The sequence below is a fragment of the Ambystoma mexicanum genome, chromosome 8 (genome assembly GCF_040938575.1).
Source record: "Ambystoma mexicanum isolate Mex_15411 chromosome 8, UKY_AmexF1_1, whole genome shotgun sequence".
Taxonomy (NCBI): Eukaryota; Metazoa; Chordata; class Amphibia; order Caudata; family Ambystomatidae; genus Ambystoma; species Ambystoma mexicanum.
In genome coordinates this window covers 995,826,708-995,840,087 of record NC_090929.1, presented here as the reverse complement: position 1 = coordinate 995,840,087, position 13,380 = coordinate 995,826,708, and the positions used below count along the sequence as shown (strand labels likewise).

Sequence of the window (13,380 nt, the reverse complement as noted above, 5' to 3'; positions counted from 1 at the left end):
AAACGGGTAAGCACGTACGAAATAACGATAGGCGCATCTCTAGGAGGATGGAGGGCTGCACTGCTGCATGTACCACTTTTCCCTTTTGTTTTCTGCAGCCACAGCACAGGCAGATGGACCCTAGAGGGTCAGGAATGTAGTGTTTGTCGAATCTCCCAATCCTGTGCTACCAAAGCTATTAGGCTTTGACATGTTTGTCAGGGGAAAAGGCTGAGCGGTCTTGGAGCCTTACACAGTTGTAAAGAAGGTGTGTGTGTGTACCAGTACCACACACAAGACTGGTGCCAGTCATTACTGATTGCTGTGTCTGATATTTTGTATTGCACGGGGTATTTATCCTCTGTCCTTCCCGTATTGACCGTTGGTCTCAGTTACCTGTTCTGACCCCTTTTCTGTCCTAGGTTATGGTTCTTTTTGTATGCAGTCAAAGGCTTTGTACTTTCATAGGAGCGGTATATGACTTTCATCTTTGAGCAAGCCAAGATGTAACATTCTCAGTTGCATTGGGGTTTAAGATTTTAAAGAAATGCTGCAACTATATTAAACGGACACATCATCGCGATCGATTATCAAGTTACATTTGGATATTGTCCGATTTATTTTCTAACTCGGAATTGGAAATTCTGCCTCTCCCTTCATGGCAATGCTGGCATTTATTCGACAGGTCTCTCTCTCTCTCTCTCTCTCTCTCTCTCTCTCTCTCTCTCTCTCTCTCTCTCTCTCTCTCTCTCTCTCTCTCTCTCTCCTCTCTCTCTCTCTCTCTCTCTCTCTCTCTCTCTCTCTCTCTCTCTCTCTCTCTCTCTCTCTCTCTCTCTCTCTCTCTCTCTCTCTCTCTCTCTCTCTCTCTCTCTCTCTCTCTCTCTCTCTCTCTCTCTCTCTCTCTCTCTCTCTCTCTCTCTCTCTCTCTCTCCCATCTCGCCTCTTGCTATTATCAACGCTGACCCCTGTAATCCGTGTGAGAAGATGAGCTAAAGAAAACCATGCCGCCACTGCGCATCCCCTTTTAGCTATTCATTTCCGTAGGCACAGTGAAAGTCTATGTTTCCGTGAGCTTAATTAGCAGACATGAGTTCTGCCACGGTTGCAATGTTTATATTTGGAAGCAGATTAGTTCATCATGGAGGATAGTAGGTACATTGTTCAATCAAGGATGTGCCTAGAAGCGAGTCAGAGCTGTGCAGTTGCAGTGATAGGGGGGGGGGGGGGGTGCTGAGATCGAGCACGCGAGAGACAGCTGGGTTATTTATTGGAAAATTCCATTCTGTGCCCTCGGGATTGTTGGCTGTTCTTCGGCCGGGACGGTTGGCATCTCGTGGAGGGTGGGACCCGTTTCCCATAAGAGATGGGGTAACCAGGTAGTAGAATCAGAATTGGAAACCCAAGGTGCTGAAGTCTCGCTGAGAGGGAAGCTCCGCTCCAGACCCCGTTAGAACGTGTGATCTCTCTGTCCACCTGCCTTGGGACTGGATGGTGTTGTCGTGGCAGAGATTAAGTTCTCTTCTTCAACTACGTTAACGGTGGTGTTTTCTTTATTCTTAATGATGTATACGTTGATGTATAATTAGCTGTGTTGATTTATAGTATTGTGTGTGTTTATATTATGTGTGAAAAAAGGCCCTGTAAAGAGCCAATTATATTCCAACTATTGGACTAAGTGTGGGTTATTGCCTCCCTGAGTCCAAGAACTTTTTGGTCTGTGTGGTCTGGTAAGTGGTTGCTAGTGTAACCGCACACGATACGGAAAAGCAAAACACCCCCTCCCACCCTGCCTTGCATCCTTACACTCTCACCCTGCCACTCTTGAATCCTCATTGCTTGTCCTCTTGCTCCCCATTTCTTGCACCTCTAGTCTCGCACTGATACCTCTCAAAACGTTGCTCTTACCATTTCACTGGCATCCTCCCTTGATTGCAGCTCTCTCGCTTCCTCTAAACCTCTGTATCGCTACTTGCATCATTCTTCGCACCCTTGCACTCATCCATTTGCTATCAACGCACATATATTAGAACTGCAATGGACAATAGCAATTGGCAAAATTATTGGCTTTGCCAATGCTTGTTTTCCTTTCATTTCCCTCATCCTCGCCAAAGGTTTTTATTTTTTCAAAACCTGTAGCTCTGAAAGAAATGTATTTTCTTCCTCTTGAGCACCAAAGGAGTGTCCAGCCTATTGTCCTTTTTTGGAGGCACCAAAACAATGACTCCCAGCGCATGTTGAAGTTCAGTACTTCCCAATGACAAATAAAAAGGTTTAACTTGCCCCAATAACATAAAAGCAACGTTGGCCCGAACACACCAATAGGTGGTATAAATTGCTCTTAAACTTAGTACTTTTAATTAACCCAAAACAACAGTGCGTTTGTGTTGGCTTTACAGATGATTAGTAACCCCCAGGAATGTTTGGTTTAATTAAGATGGTGGTTACACATAGACTTAAACTTGTTTGATGAAGATGAAACTACTTCCTGACTTCTGTTTTTTCCCCCCCCCTCAGAATATGAGCAGTGAAATGGTGCAACGTCTAGCGACAGAAGACTTGTGACCACCCCGCCTAGCCACAGTCATGTTGGAGGGATTGGTGGCCTGGGTTCTTAACACGTATTTGGGAAAATATGTGAACAACCTCAATACAGATCAACTTTCTGTGGCACTCCTCAAAGGTACTTGCTTTATGAAGAAAAACTTGTACATTTTCAATAATATTATATGCTTGGCCTATATCTGAGAGTGAAACTGTAAGATTATCTCTAAATTATACAATACATCTTCAATGTAGTACACGCAGTCAGATGTGTAGTGTTTGTTAATACATACGAGATAAAGTGCCCTGCTGATTTAGGCCTACATCACTGTTTCGGTTCACTACCTTGCCTAACTTTTTGAAGTCTGGAAAAGACCCTGGGTGACATCTACTGTGCTGTAGCATCACTCTTTCTCTCCTGCACCTGCAGTCACCCACATCAACAAACATCTGGTTTCTGGTCTCTCATCACCCCCTTGTCCACAGTACGATTTAGATTACCTCAAGGTTGCTTGAGCAAAAGGCGCCATGTGACTGTGCGAAGTGAAGTAAAAGGGCTGTTCAAGGACATGGCTTTCTGTGTTCTGAGTTAATAAGAGGGCTCCCATTGCGTTGAAATGCCTCTGACAGTGGCTACCTATGTTTTTCCTTTGCTTAGACGCTAGATTACCAGTGAACCTAGCCTCCCCATGTACACAGCCAGGCATCTAAATATGCACTTGCCACTAGCCGTTGGTCAGTGATAATTGCCTCATGGCCAATAAGGAGTGGCGAGTTGTCATTGTTGAGAAGTGAGACTTTTTATGACTGTCTAATAGCCTGCAAACTGATTTTTCTCCCTGTGCACAGATGTCTTTCTGGATTGTTTGGTTCTCGCGAACGAGGTAGGCTGAGAGCCATTGATTTATCTCTTTGCATTCTCAGTGTGAAGGCCACATATTAGCGAGTAACCTATTATGATTATGCATAGCTGTTAAGGGGAACTGGCGAAGGAAAAATAAACAAGACTGACTCTTGAATGGTTTGTGAATACAACCGGAACCATGCAGTTACATTCTTGGTTCAGAATGCGCATTACTTGTTCTTTATTATTATTAAAAGACTGGCCTCTCATTTTATTAAAATTCGTAATTAACGAGAATGATGTGCAATAAAACTGGTCTATATCACTGCACGTTTAAATAGAGGGAGGGCTGACTCGGCTTCATTCTTCCGATCACCCTAAATTCAGTGCCCTTGGGCAATTATTCCAGCCCTTAGAAGCTGGAGTAATCTGGAATGAGTTGCTAAATACTATATTGATATTCTCACCATGTAATGTACCTAAAATGATGGCACATTTGGCTCGTAGTTCAGCAGTGATTTATTTTTATTTTTCGAAACTTGTTGATTTTATTAAGTGCAAACCTTTAAAAAAAACAGTCACTGGTGAAGCACTGAGATGCAGGAAACTTGAAAATTCCAGTAGCGATGGTTTGGTAGGGAAAAAGGCATTGCTTAATATGGATGCTTTTTGTGATGATGCTGTCCAATTTCAATCAATGTAATCGAAATGAGAGATCTTTATCGTGTCTATACAAATATGACCGTGCTAACAGAGCTGCTGGGAACAGAAATGGAAGAGCGACAAAAAAGATCCAGGCTTGTGAGGGGGCGGGGGTGGAGGGTATTGCTAGCCGTTGAAGCCCTTAAATGCTTCTCCGGTGAGCTCCTACACCCGAGCCTGTTCCATAGGCTCTAGCCCCCTCCTAGAAATGCCAGATTTTAACTGAAAAGCGGGGGAGAGGTGTACAAACTGGTGGTGGAACAACCCCTAGAATTTGGAGGTGCTTGGCCGTCGATCTGGCGAGAATGGGCCACAGAGACTTCCCTGCCAGTAACAGACAAAATGTCAGCCGGGCTCTACTGCAACACCTAAGGGCCACAGTGCCGCATATGTGAGGCCACAGCTGAGAGAAAGCCCCGTGGTCGGGGGCACTGGCGGAGCTTCGGTGAAGTTCGAAGGAGGGGCTGGGATCCTCCCTGCCAGCTCCCGTTGCAGGGGGCGGACTGGAGGGTCCAGCGCTGAATCGGCTTCCGAATCAAGTCGTCTCCGGGCTGCTGACAGCCTCTGAGCTACCATCTGAGTGCATATCCTGTGCGGTAGCCTGCTGGCCCACCCAAGGCCCCGAAACAGTGACCTGGAGACGTGCAGCGTGGAAGGGCAAGTAACAGCTGTAGAGGCTAGCTGGCAAAGGAAGCAAGGGTTGAAGGAGCTCTGGAGAGCGCCTCCACCCCCTGAAGGTACTGGTGCTTGCTCCTGCCCATCACCCTTGGACAGATCTCTATGCTGCAGTGAGGTGCGCTCTCTTGAATGGGATGCCAGCAACACTGTATACGAGCCCCGGAGCTGTGCACGGATAGCGTGCAGCCTCCTACAGATTGAATTCAAGTTTAGTCGCTGGGTGGGGAGTGGGGTCCCCTGCCTTCATTGACTATGTCTCGACAGTTAAGCAATGGTGTACCCCAGTTCCTCTCCTCAATAAGTGTGCCTGCTCAAATTTTTTAAAATGGATTCCTGATACAATCTACCCCAAAGGACCCTAAGGTTAAGCATCAATTGCAGTCTACCTGCCCCCTACTGGGAAAGGCCAAAGCCTGCCCTCCATAGAGGAGGGGAATACTGAGCACCTAGGTGGGGGCACATGAAAGAACTCCGACATCAGTGGGTTGTGGAAGAAATCCCTGGGCCGCTCGTGGAAAAGGATCCACCCAGTTTTCCATACTTCTCTGTTAAAGCCATATGTCCAACCCTCTCGAACTGCTCCAAGAGCTACGCCAGTGATTGTCAATGACCAACCCCAATATGAGGTCTCCAGAATATGTGATTCCAGGTACCGACTTGGTCAGCTGCAGTACTTGGTCGAATGGAAAGGATATCTACCTAGTGAGCGAACCTGGGAACCCCTTTCAAACATGAATGCCCCCAGGTTGATTTGAAGATACCACCTTATCCATCCAGGCAAACCCGGAGGAGCTGGGCTTCAGAGGAGGCATGCTGTCATGAACCGTTGCCTTTGTCCCTTTTGGACCGCCTGGTCCCTGACCCATAGAGCTCTGAATGCAGTAACCCTCCCAAAATGGCCGTCGTATACGAAACGTAGCTTGCCAGCCTTTACGTTCCGCGCTTCACACACTATTAAACGGACACATCCCTGTGGTGCTGAGTGTTTCTACGCTGCTGTTCGCCATAGCTGGGCGTGTGCTGCCGGAGTTTGCTCGGGGCTATCCTCCTGAATTTCCCCTTTCCCGGTTCCTTGATTCCTCCTCCTTTTCCTTACATCCTCTAAACTTGTCCAACTTCCTGGATTTTCACCGCTCTCGAGTCACGGCTTCCGTGCCTCCGTGCGCGGACATTGTTCCTTCCTGGTTACATCCCGGACAGTCTGAACGAAGCATGTTGGAATCCGAGGACCCGCGCACAGCTCTATACAAATCCCGAACTGTGCGGAAGAAGTCACAAAAGAAGGTCGCAAGCCAACAGGAAAGACAGGTGAGAAGGGGAGAGACTTGCGACAATTTCATGATTCATCTCTACCATGGTTTCAACTTGTGTACACCAACTGTATTTCCCTATAGTTCATTAACAATATATTCCCTATAGAAAACCCTACATTACATATCCAAGTATATTTCTCTATGGTTCATTAACAGTATGCTCCCATAGACAATGCATTTCATTTTTATAACATCTAAGGAAAACAACGTGTCGAATAGGTCAGCTGGTGAGTGAAGGTGTGGCTGCTGGAAAACTCTTGTCATAAATAATTCTAGTATTTCCGCCTGTGTTCAGAAAATAACTTTAAGGCAAAATTAAACACCGGAACAGAATGTTGGTTTACAGCTCAGAGAGAAAGTTTTATTCTGCTGCAGTGAATCAGCATGGTTTCAAGTCACCATGTGAACCTCCTCCTCTTCTCTCGCTCCCCCCTATTGACAGGAGGCACATCTTTATATATCTACATCCCTTAAATCCATATAGTATTTCAACAGGCCATTGACTCAGAGCTAATGGTGAACTCCAGCTGGGGTTTCACTTTATTTCACGCAGCTCCTAGGCTAATATACAACACTGGTACTGAGAACCTATGTTAAACAACTTCCAAAGCCTATACATTTAATGCATATTGCTAAAAGTAGGCTTTAAACGCCTCCCAAAGCATGGCAGCGAACACAACGGAACCTGTGTTCGTCTCAAAATACAGTTTGCGTAAATTTGCAGTGAAAACTGGATCTCTCAGCGTGGCAGGCTTAAAGCGCCACATCCCGTGTCCCCTGCCGCTCACGGCTATTGGCATCGATAACAGACTAGGAGAAAGATCCAAGAGTGTGCGGGGAAGAATCAGTCTTTTACCTTTGTCATTAAGGATTCGAACACTCAACACACTTCTATACGAGAGTGCATGTCGTGTACCAACGAGTAATTCCAGGTTAGACGGGTAGGTACAGATAATACTAGCCTTTTTAGTAAGATACCTGGATGTGTGTGAGGTGCAGTCCAGTTTTGTACATGTAATTGTATTCAAATCGCCCCCACATAACGGAGGCCATCAGGTAGCCTGAACATAAACCAAAGACCCCCTTGTATAAATTCACGATTGTCCACGGTGGGCCCATATACATTCGCCAGGAGTATCTCCCAACCACATAAAACACTGTGAACCAATACATACCACCACGCAGTATCCACTTTGGTATCCAGATGCACAAATTGCAGAGAGCAATGTACCAGGATCAACACCCCCCTAGCCCTCATGGAATATGAAGTGTAATATCTGTGATTTCCCCCATCCTTGGACAAATCGCTGTACTTGCTGCCCCATCATATCCGTCACTTGGAGGAATAACGTGTTGGCCCTCTTCCAATTATCTTGCATGTTTTTACCAGGTTCCCCAAACCACAGACATTTCCAGCTGAGCAGTGTAATATTCGGACTCAACTTCTGTGGGTGTCATAGCTGTACCAACAGCTCCCCCCCACAACAGTAGTGTACACCCCCAACCCCTTGCAGTCTATCACCAAGTTCGTTTCCATTAACCAAACCACTAGTAGCCATAGAAGATCCCAAACCCACCCACATAGCCCCCCGATATTTGGCCATGACGTATCCCCCCCCCAAACATTCAACCATCGGCACCTCCTTGGCACCTCCTTGGGAAGCAGCCGTTACTGCTCAGAGTGGCCCCAAAGAGACCCCCAATGGTCCAGGATACAAATTTGCCCCCCGACCAATAGTATAATACCATCTACTCGCATGACACATAATGCCTAAACACAATAGGCAGTGACATCAACAACCAATATAATTATGCCTTGTGGGGAGAGGAATCCGTACCTCAATGAAGAACACAGCCTCCTCTGGTATAGTGAAGGAAAAGGACCTGTCATTGAGCTGAATCTTGAGGCGTGCCAGATATAACATGGCATACAGTGTATTTCTCTCTCAAAGTAACTCCTTCGCTCCCAGGAAGGTGCAGTGTTCCCCTTGCATCGCAGCTGTGTAGTCCGGGTAGATGTACACAACATTGGAGCCCAGTTTAAGCCTGTTAATTTCTCTGACAGGGTACAAAATCAAGTCCCTGTCCATGTAATTCCGGCATCGAGCAATGATTTGAGGAGGATAGTCCCAAGGCTTGGGCTTAGCCGCCAGTGCCCTGTGCGCATGTTCAACTATAAAATGCGGTGACCAACCTGGATTGCCCAGCAGCATACGCACCAATTTCTCCACAGCAGTTTCCTCTGGCACCCCGATAATGCGCACAATATTCCTGCGAGACCTGGATTCCAGGTCCTCGCATTTGGATTTTACTTGCTGCATCTACCTTGTGAGGATGGATACTGCAATTTGCAAGGCCGCCACATTAACCTCTGCCCCTCAGCCTCTAATGCACTGTGTTTGTTTTTCCAGCTGGACTCTTATAGACGAGACATTGTCTGTGATCCCATCCAGCTTAACGTTAAGTGGGGCAAATCCCTTTTGCATAAAGCTTGGCGGGTTCGCTGGAATTACCAGAGTTTATTGGGTGGGAGTGGCAAAATGATCCATATCCCCCCTTTCTTCGCCCCAGCTCACTTGGTCATCCTGCCACTGACAAAGAAGCAAATCCTGTTGGATAATTACGTCACTGCTAAGGCGGGGGTCAACGTGGAACAACCCTACCCCCCCCCCACTCAGGTGATTCAGAGGAAGGCTGTGCTGGTTGTGCCTCGCTAAAGACCGGCAAGCACAGGAGTCAAGTTGCAGGCCCACCTCTGCTCCGACTGAGCTCCAGAACAACCCACAGTTTCATAGGGCCATGTGAGATGCATTCTGTGCTAGCACCCAGGAGACCCGCCAGTCCTTCATGCTGCAGGTGGCTGATCCAGACAATACTCTCAGGGGCCCCAAAGTCCTCCACTCTATATGCCACCAATGCGCAGCGCACCGCTGCACCCCGCCTCCACTGCCCGCTCTGGGGGCCTACATTGTCGCGATCCGCCTTTGTCGCAATGCAGACCATGACCGCGCTTCTCAGCCGAAGCCTTCGCTGGCTCGTTTCTGCCTCATTGTTGCTCAGCGTACCAGTAGCCAGTGCCGCCCAGCGTCTCTCACCGCCAGTCCACTAGGCTGCAGCACAAGTCGCAGGGGGAGGGAGAGTCGACGACGACGACGACGACTCCTCCCTGTCGGCAACGTCCACACTCTGCAAGTGCCATTCCAGAGTCTTGCAGCATATAATCCAGCCGGACTATCGGGCCACCAGCACCCCCGGCTGGGCCGCTCAGCGTTTCCCAGCTCCCCACGCCTGCACCCCCTTGCAGGGAAGGCCTCAGGCAGTGGAGCGTGGAAACCCATGGGGGATGAACGTCTATCTTCGCACCGCGGGATCCAGCAATCCACCGGCAGCTCTGGAGATACCCAATCGCGTTGACCATGCAAGCATGTACTAATAAATCGAAACTGTAGAACTAGGCCAGAGAAAAACATACTTTTCGTCCCACTATGCACAGAGCTTAGATGTGGCGTGCCATCTTTGCTTGCCGCTCAACAGCACCCCCTGAGGTAGCTTGGTTAGGTTCTATATATTTTCTTTCTACCTTGCATTACTGCGTATTTACAGGTATTGGTCAGTAAGTTCCTTCATCTTCTTTAAATCCATGATTTCTTTAACTTTAGGTACATGTTTCTCCTGGTGCTTTATTTACATAGTTACTTCTTACGTATTTTCATATTGTTTCAGCATAGGGTCATGCATTAACATCACTCTTTCGTCGTCAGATTCCACTTAATGTACGTCCATGATGTGCACAAGTGCGTTCTGACATCCTTGCACGTGACATGCTTCCGTGTGGCATCCTTCCATACTGCATCCTTCCACACCTTTAGTGCGCTCCTCTACAAACCTTAACCCCAAGGGACTTTTAGCAGGCAGGGGTTTTGCTACTGTTTGATGACTGTAAAGTGAAATTTCTGGTAACGGAACAGGAACGATTCCACTACGTCCAGATCAGACATTTGACAACAAATAGACTGGTCAGCGAGGTGGCTACTAGGGAGGCCATAGGCTTGGAACTAACGATGAGAGAGGGGTTGCCGAAACATGGGGTGGTGAGACTGTATCGCATGTTGGATAGGTCTACATCTGGGGGATATCCTGCCATGCATGTCTAAGTGGGAGCAGGATCTGTGGGGTCACCATAACGGAGGAGGAATGGGGTCAGATTTGGCACTGAGTGCTTAAGAGCTCCAAATGCACGGCCATCAATGAATCGTCATATAAGATATGCTTCTGGTGGTACATGAATCCACATTGGTTACACTCTATAAACCCTGACATTTCTCCCTTGTGCTGGTATAACTGTGGGCAGGAAGGGAACTTGGGCCATATGTGGTGGGCTTGCCCAAAGGCACTAGTTTACTGGAAAGAAATACTGATCCACATTTAGGACACATTGGGGATTCAACTACCTCATAATCCGACGGTGGTGATACTGGGGCCGGTGGCAGAAGGTTTATATGCTGCAAGTGGGGCACGAGCCACTCTGATTACTCGTATGTTAACAGCGGCAAGGATTACTTTAGCCCATGGTTGGAAAACAGAGCGGGCCCAATTGCAGCTATGTGGTGGGAAGCATGTGGGGCATCATGGCAATGGAAAAGGTGTGTGCATTGGCCAATGGCACATATCAAAAATTCCTGGCAGTATGGCTCCGATTTCACGAACATGTATCAGCCAGAAAACAAAACAATTTCAAGCCTGCTTTGCAGCAGAATGTTTTGGTCCTTTGAAATGGAGGACAGGGTAATGGCACCGACAGGAGTGGGAAAGCCCTTGATAGAATGTTTTGATGATAAATGGGAGATACTCTGTTGCGCCACCACTGGTTTATTTGGTTTGGTACAGATTGGGGGAGAGGGGAGAGTAGTTGGGTTATTGACATAACGAAAAATGAGTGTGAACGAAGACTGTTACTAGGTTTTATTACATGACCCATGGTTGTATGCTACAATGTGTGTCTAGTGAACACTGAAAATAAATCTTCTAAAAAAAGACCCAGGCTTGCAAAATAATATCTGGTGTACATGGCCGAGAGAGCAGTGCAGGGCTTAGATACATAGAGAACGTAATGCAATTGAGGTGCAGATGGAAATTATATTGTCAAGAATTCCTTATACACGACCAGCCACAGTGGAGAAGATTTTGCAAGAGTTGCACAAAATGCACACACAGGAAATGCAGCTGCAACCGACCTCTGCAAATGGAAAAAAGAAGACGTTCTCAAGGCGTTATCAAGTGAATAAGTAGGTTTTCAATTTACGGCGAAATTGAATCTTCAGGTTAGAGGCCAAGATGATAAAGGTCCTACCTATTGCCCTTGAATGATACTCTAGTCTAAACCATGAAATGGTGCAGGAAATAGCATTGCTACACTGCAAGGCTGGTCTGTTTACACAGGGTTTGACCTTGTCAATCTGAAAAGATGGTACTTGGTTGGAGAGTGCTTGGTAAGCTAAACATAGAACCGTACAAGTGATGCTTTGGCAAATGAGTATCCAGTAAAGTGCTCTCAGAAAGCCAGCCATATTTAAGTGCTACTGTGCTCTTAGTGCAAGATGTGATGTAGCATTTTGTATGGTCTGGAGACAAGTCGGGAAGGCTAAAATCTGCAAAAGTGAGAACAAGAAGTAGGGAGGGTTGGTCCCACCAAAGATGAACTTTTCCTAAGAGTACTCTTGCATGAAGTAAGTGAGGCTCTGCATCAGCTAAGTGTTCAAAAGTGAGAAAATGAAGCATCCGGTGGCGAGTGGTTGATGGGTTATTACCAGCGGTATGGAATCATTGGGAGAAAACAAGAACTTGAGGAGGAGCAGGTTACAGGTGTGCAAATTAACTGGGATGCAGTATGGTGATATTTAAATATTCAGGCACACTTGGACAGCTGTGGTCAACATGCACAATCTTACAGCCTTGACAGATAGCATGGCCAAGGCAGTACCAAAATTAAGTGGAAGCCAATCTATGGTAACACCAGAACATGAGGGTTTATTAAAGTAATACGATCTTTAATATGCATTTTATTTACAAGCCAAGAAAAGTTTGTGATCAAGCAAGATAACCAATCAAGTTTGGAAGGAAAGGTCCTACTAGGCCAATCGGCGGGCAGAACCCAAATGATGGCTTCTTTAATGCTGGTTACAGTGTGGCTAGATCTAAGATCTGGTGAGAGGGGGCATGTGTGGCGCAAAAGCGCAGTATATGCTCACGAGACGACCTCTGCATCCGTGACCCCTCACAACTGGGCCAAGCACAGAATTGTATGGCCCCAACGGATCTGTAAACTCTGAGGTGTTCTCTGGGAAAATCGGCGTAAGGAGGGTTAAGTTAACACAACTCCCTCCGCTTTTTCTAGTGTTTTGGGATGGATACTTTCCTGAACCTCTCCTAGCTTTTGGAGCACTGAATCTCAGCCACTGACATTGCCCAATCCATTAGTAAACCTACATGAGCAGCATAACTTGTGAAAGTGGTGCCTCTCATGCACTAGGCCCCATTCCATCACAGGGCTGGACAATACAATTCTAAGCGTGTTTATCTTAAGTGATTACTTACCAATATTTTACTTGTTTTGAAACAACTGTTTTTGTATTTTTTAACTGACATTACCACATACAGTTGTTGAAAGTATTGTTTATAAAACTGCTGTTACATAACTGTCTTCAAGGTAAATTGTAGGGGTTCGCTATTGAACCCCCAATGGTGGATGTTTATATGTATTTAATAGAAGTGAAGGTTTCATTGCTTAGTGTGTATTTCAAAGGCTTAATAAACCATTGTGTATGTGTATACAGTCTAACTTTAATTATTGGTGTTCTCTGTATGTGTCTTATTCTAGCCATAGTCCAATTTTGCACCACACCGCTCCAGAGTCTAAGCCTTGCCGCTTTGCTACTTACCTTGATTGGGTTTGGTTAGACATGAGTGTCTTTCCTATTTATCATAATAGATTGGCCTCCCAAAGTCCAACCCCAGAATGGATTTCGGGAATGAATCTTAACCACTTTCTTAACCACATTTGGTAGAGTCTAGCTTAATTTCATTAAGAATACATACCTTACACTCATTTAGGAGCGGGAGCTAGAAGTAGGTATTGGCAATGAAGCATCGCCCTGTAAACGGGAGCTACCTCTTAAGGAACAAGAACATCTAGTATATAGCATGCCACAAATCGAACTCCCGCATTTTTCTTTCTACTGTATTATGAACTGGCTGAATAAGGGATATTGGCTTGCTGGATGTTAACTGGCTTCTGGCTTGCCAACGAATATTGGGGTGCCATAT

The 13,380-nt window shown here is 46.4% G+C and overlaps 1 protein-coding gene across 1 annotated transcript in view; it reads left to right on the top strand.

The window, feature by feature from the left end:
* Nucleotides 1-13,380, top strand: part of VPS13D (vacuolar protein sorting 13 homolog D) — a 3,263,180-nt gene that overhangs the window by 49,632 nt on the left and 3,200,168 nt on the right. The window contains exon 2 of the mRNA XM_069610908.1: nucleotides 2,494-2,659. Coding sequence (XP_069467009.1) covers nucleotides 2,563-2,659 — 97 coding nt within the window. The 5' untranslated portion in view covers nucleotides 2,494-2,562. The remainder of the gene's footprint in view (nucleotides 1-2,493; nucleotides 2,660-13,380) is intronic.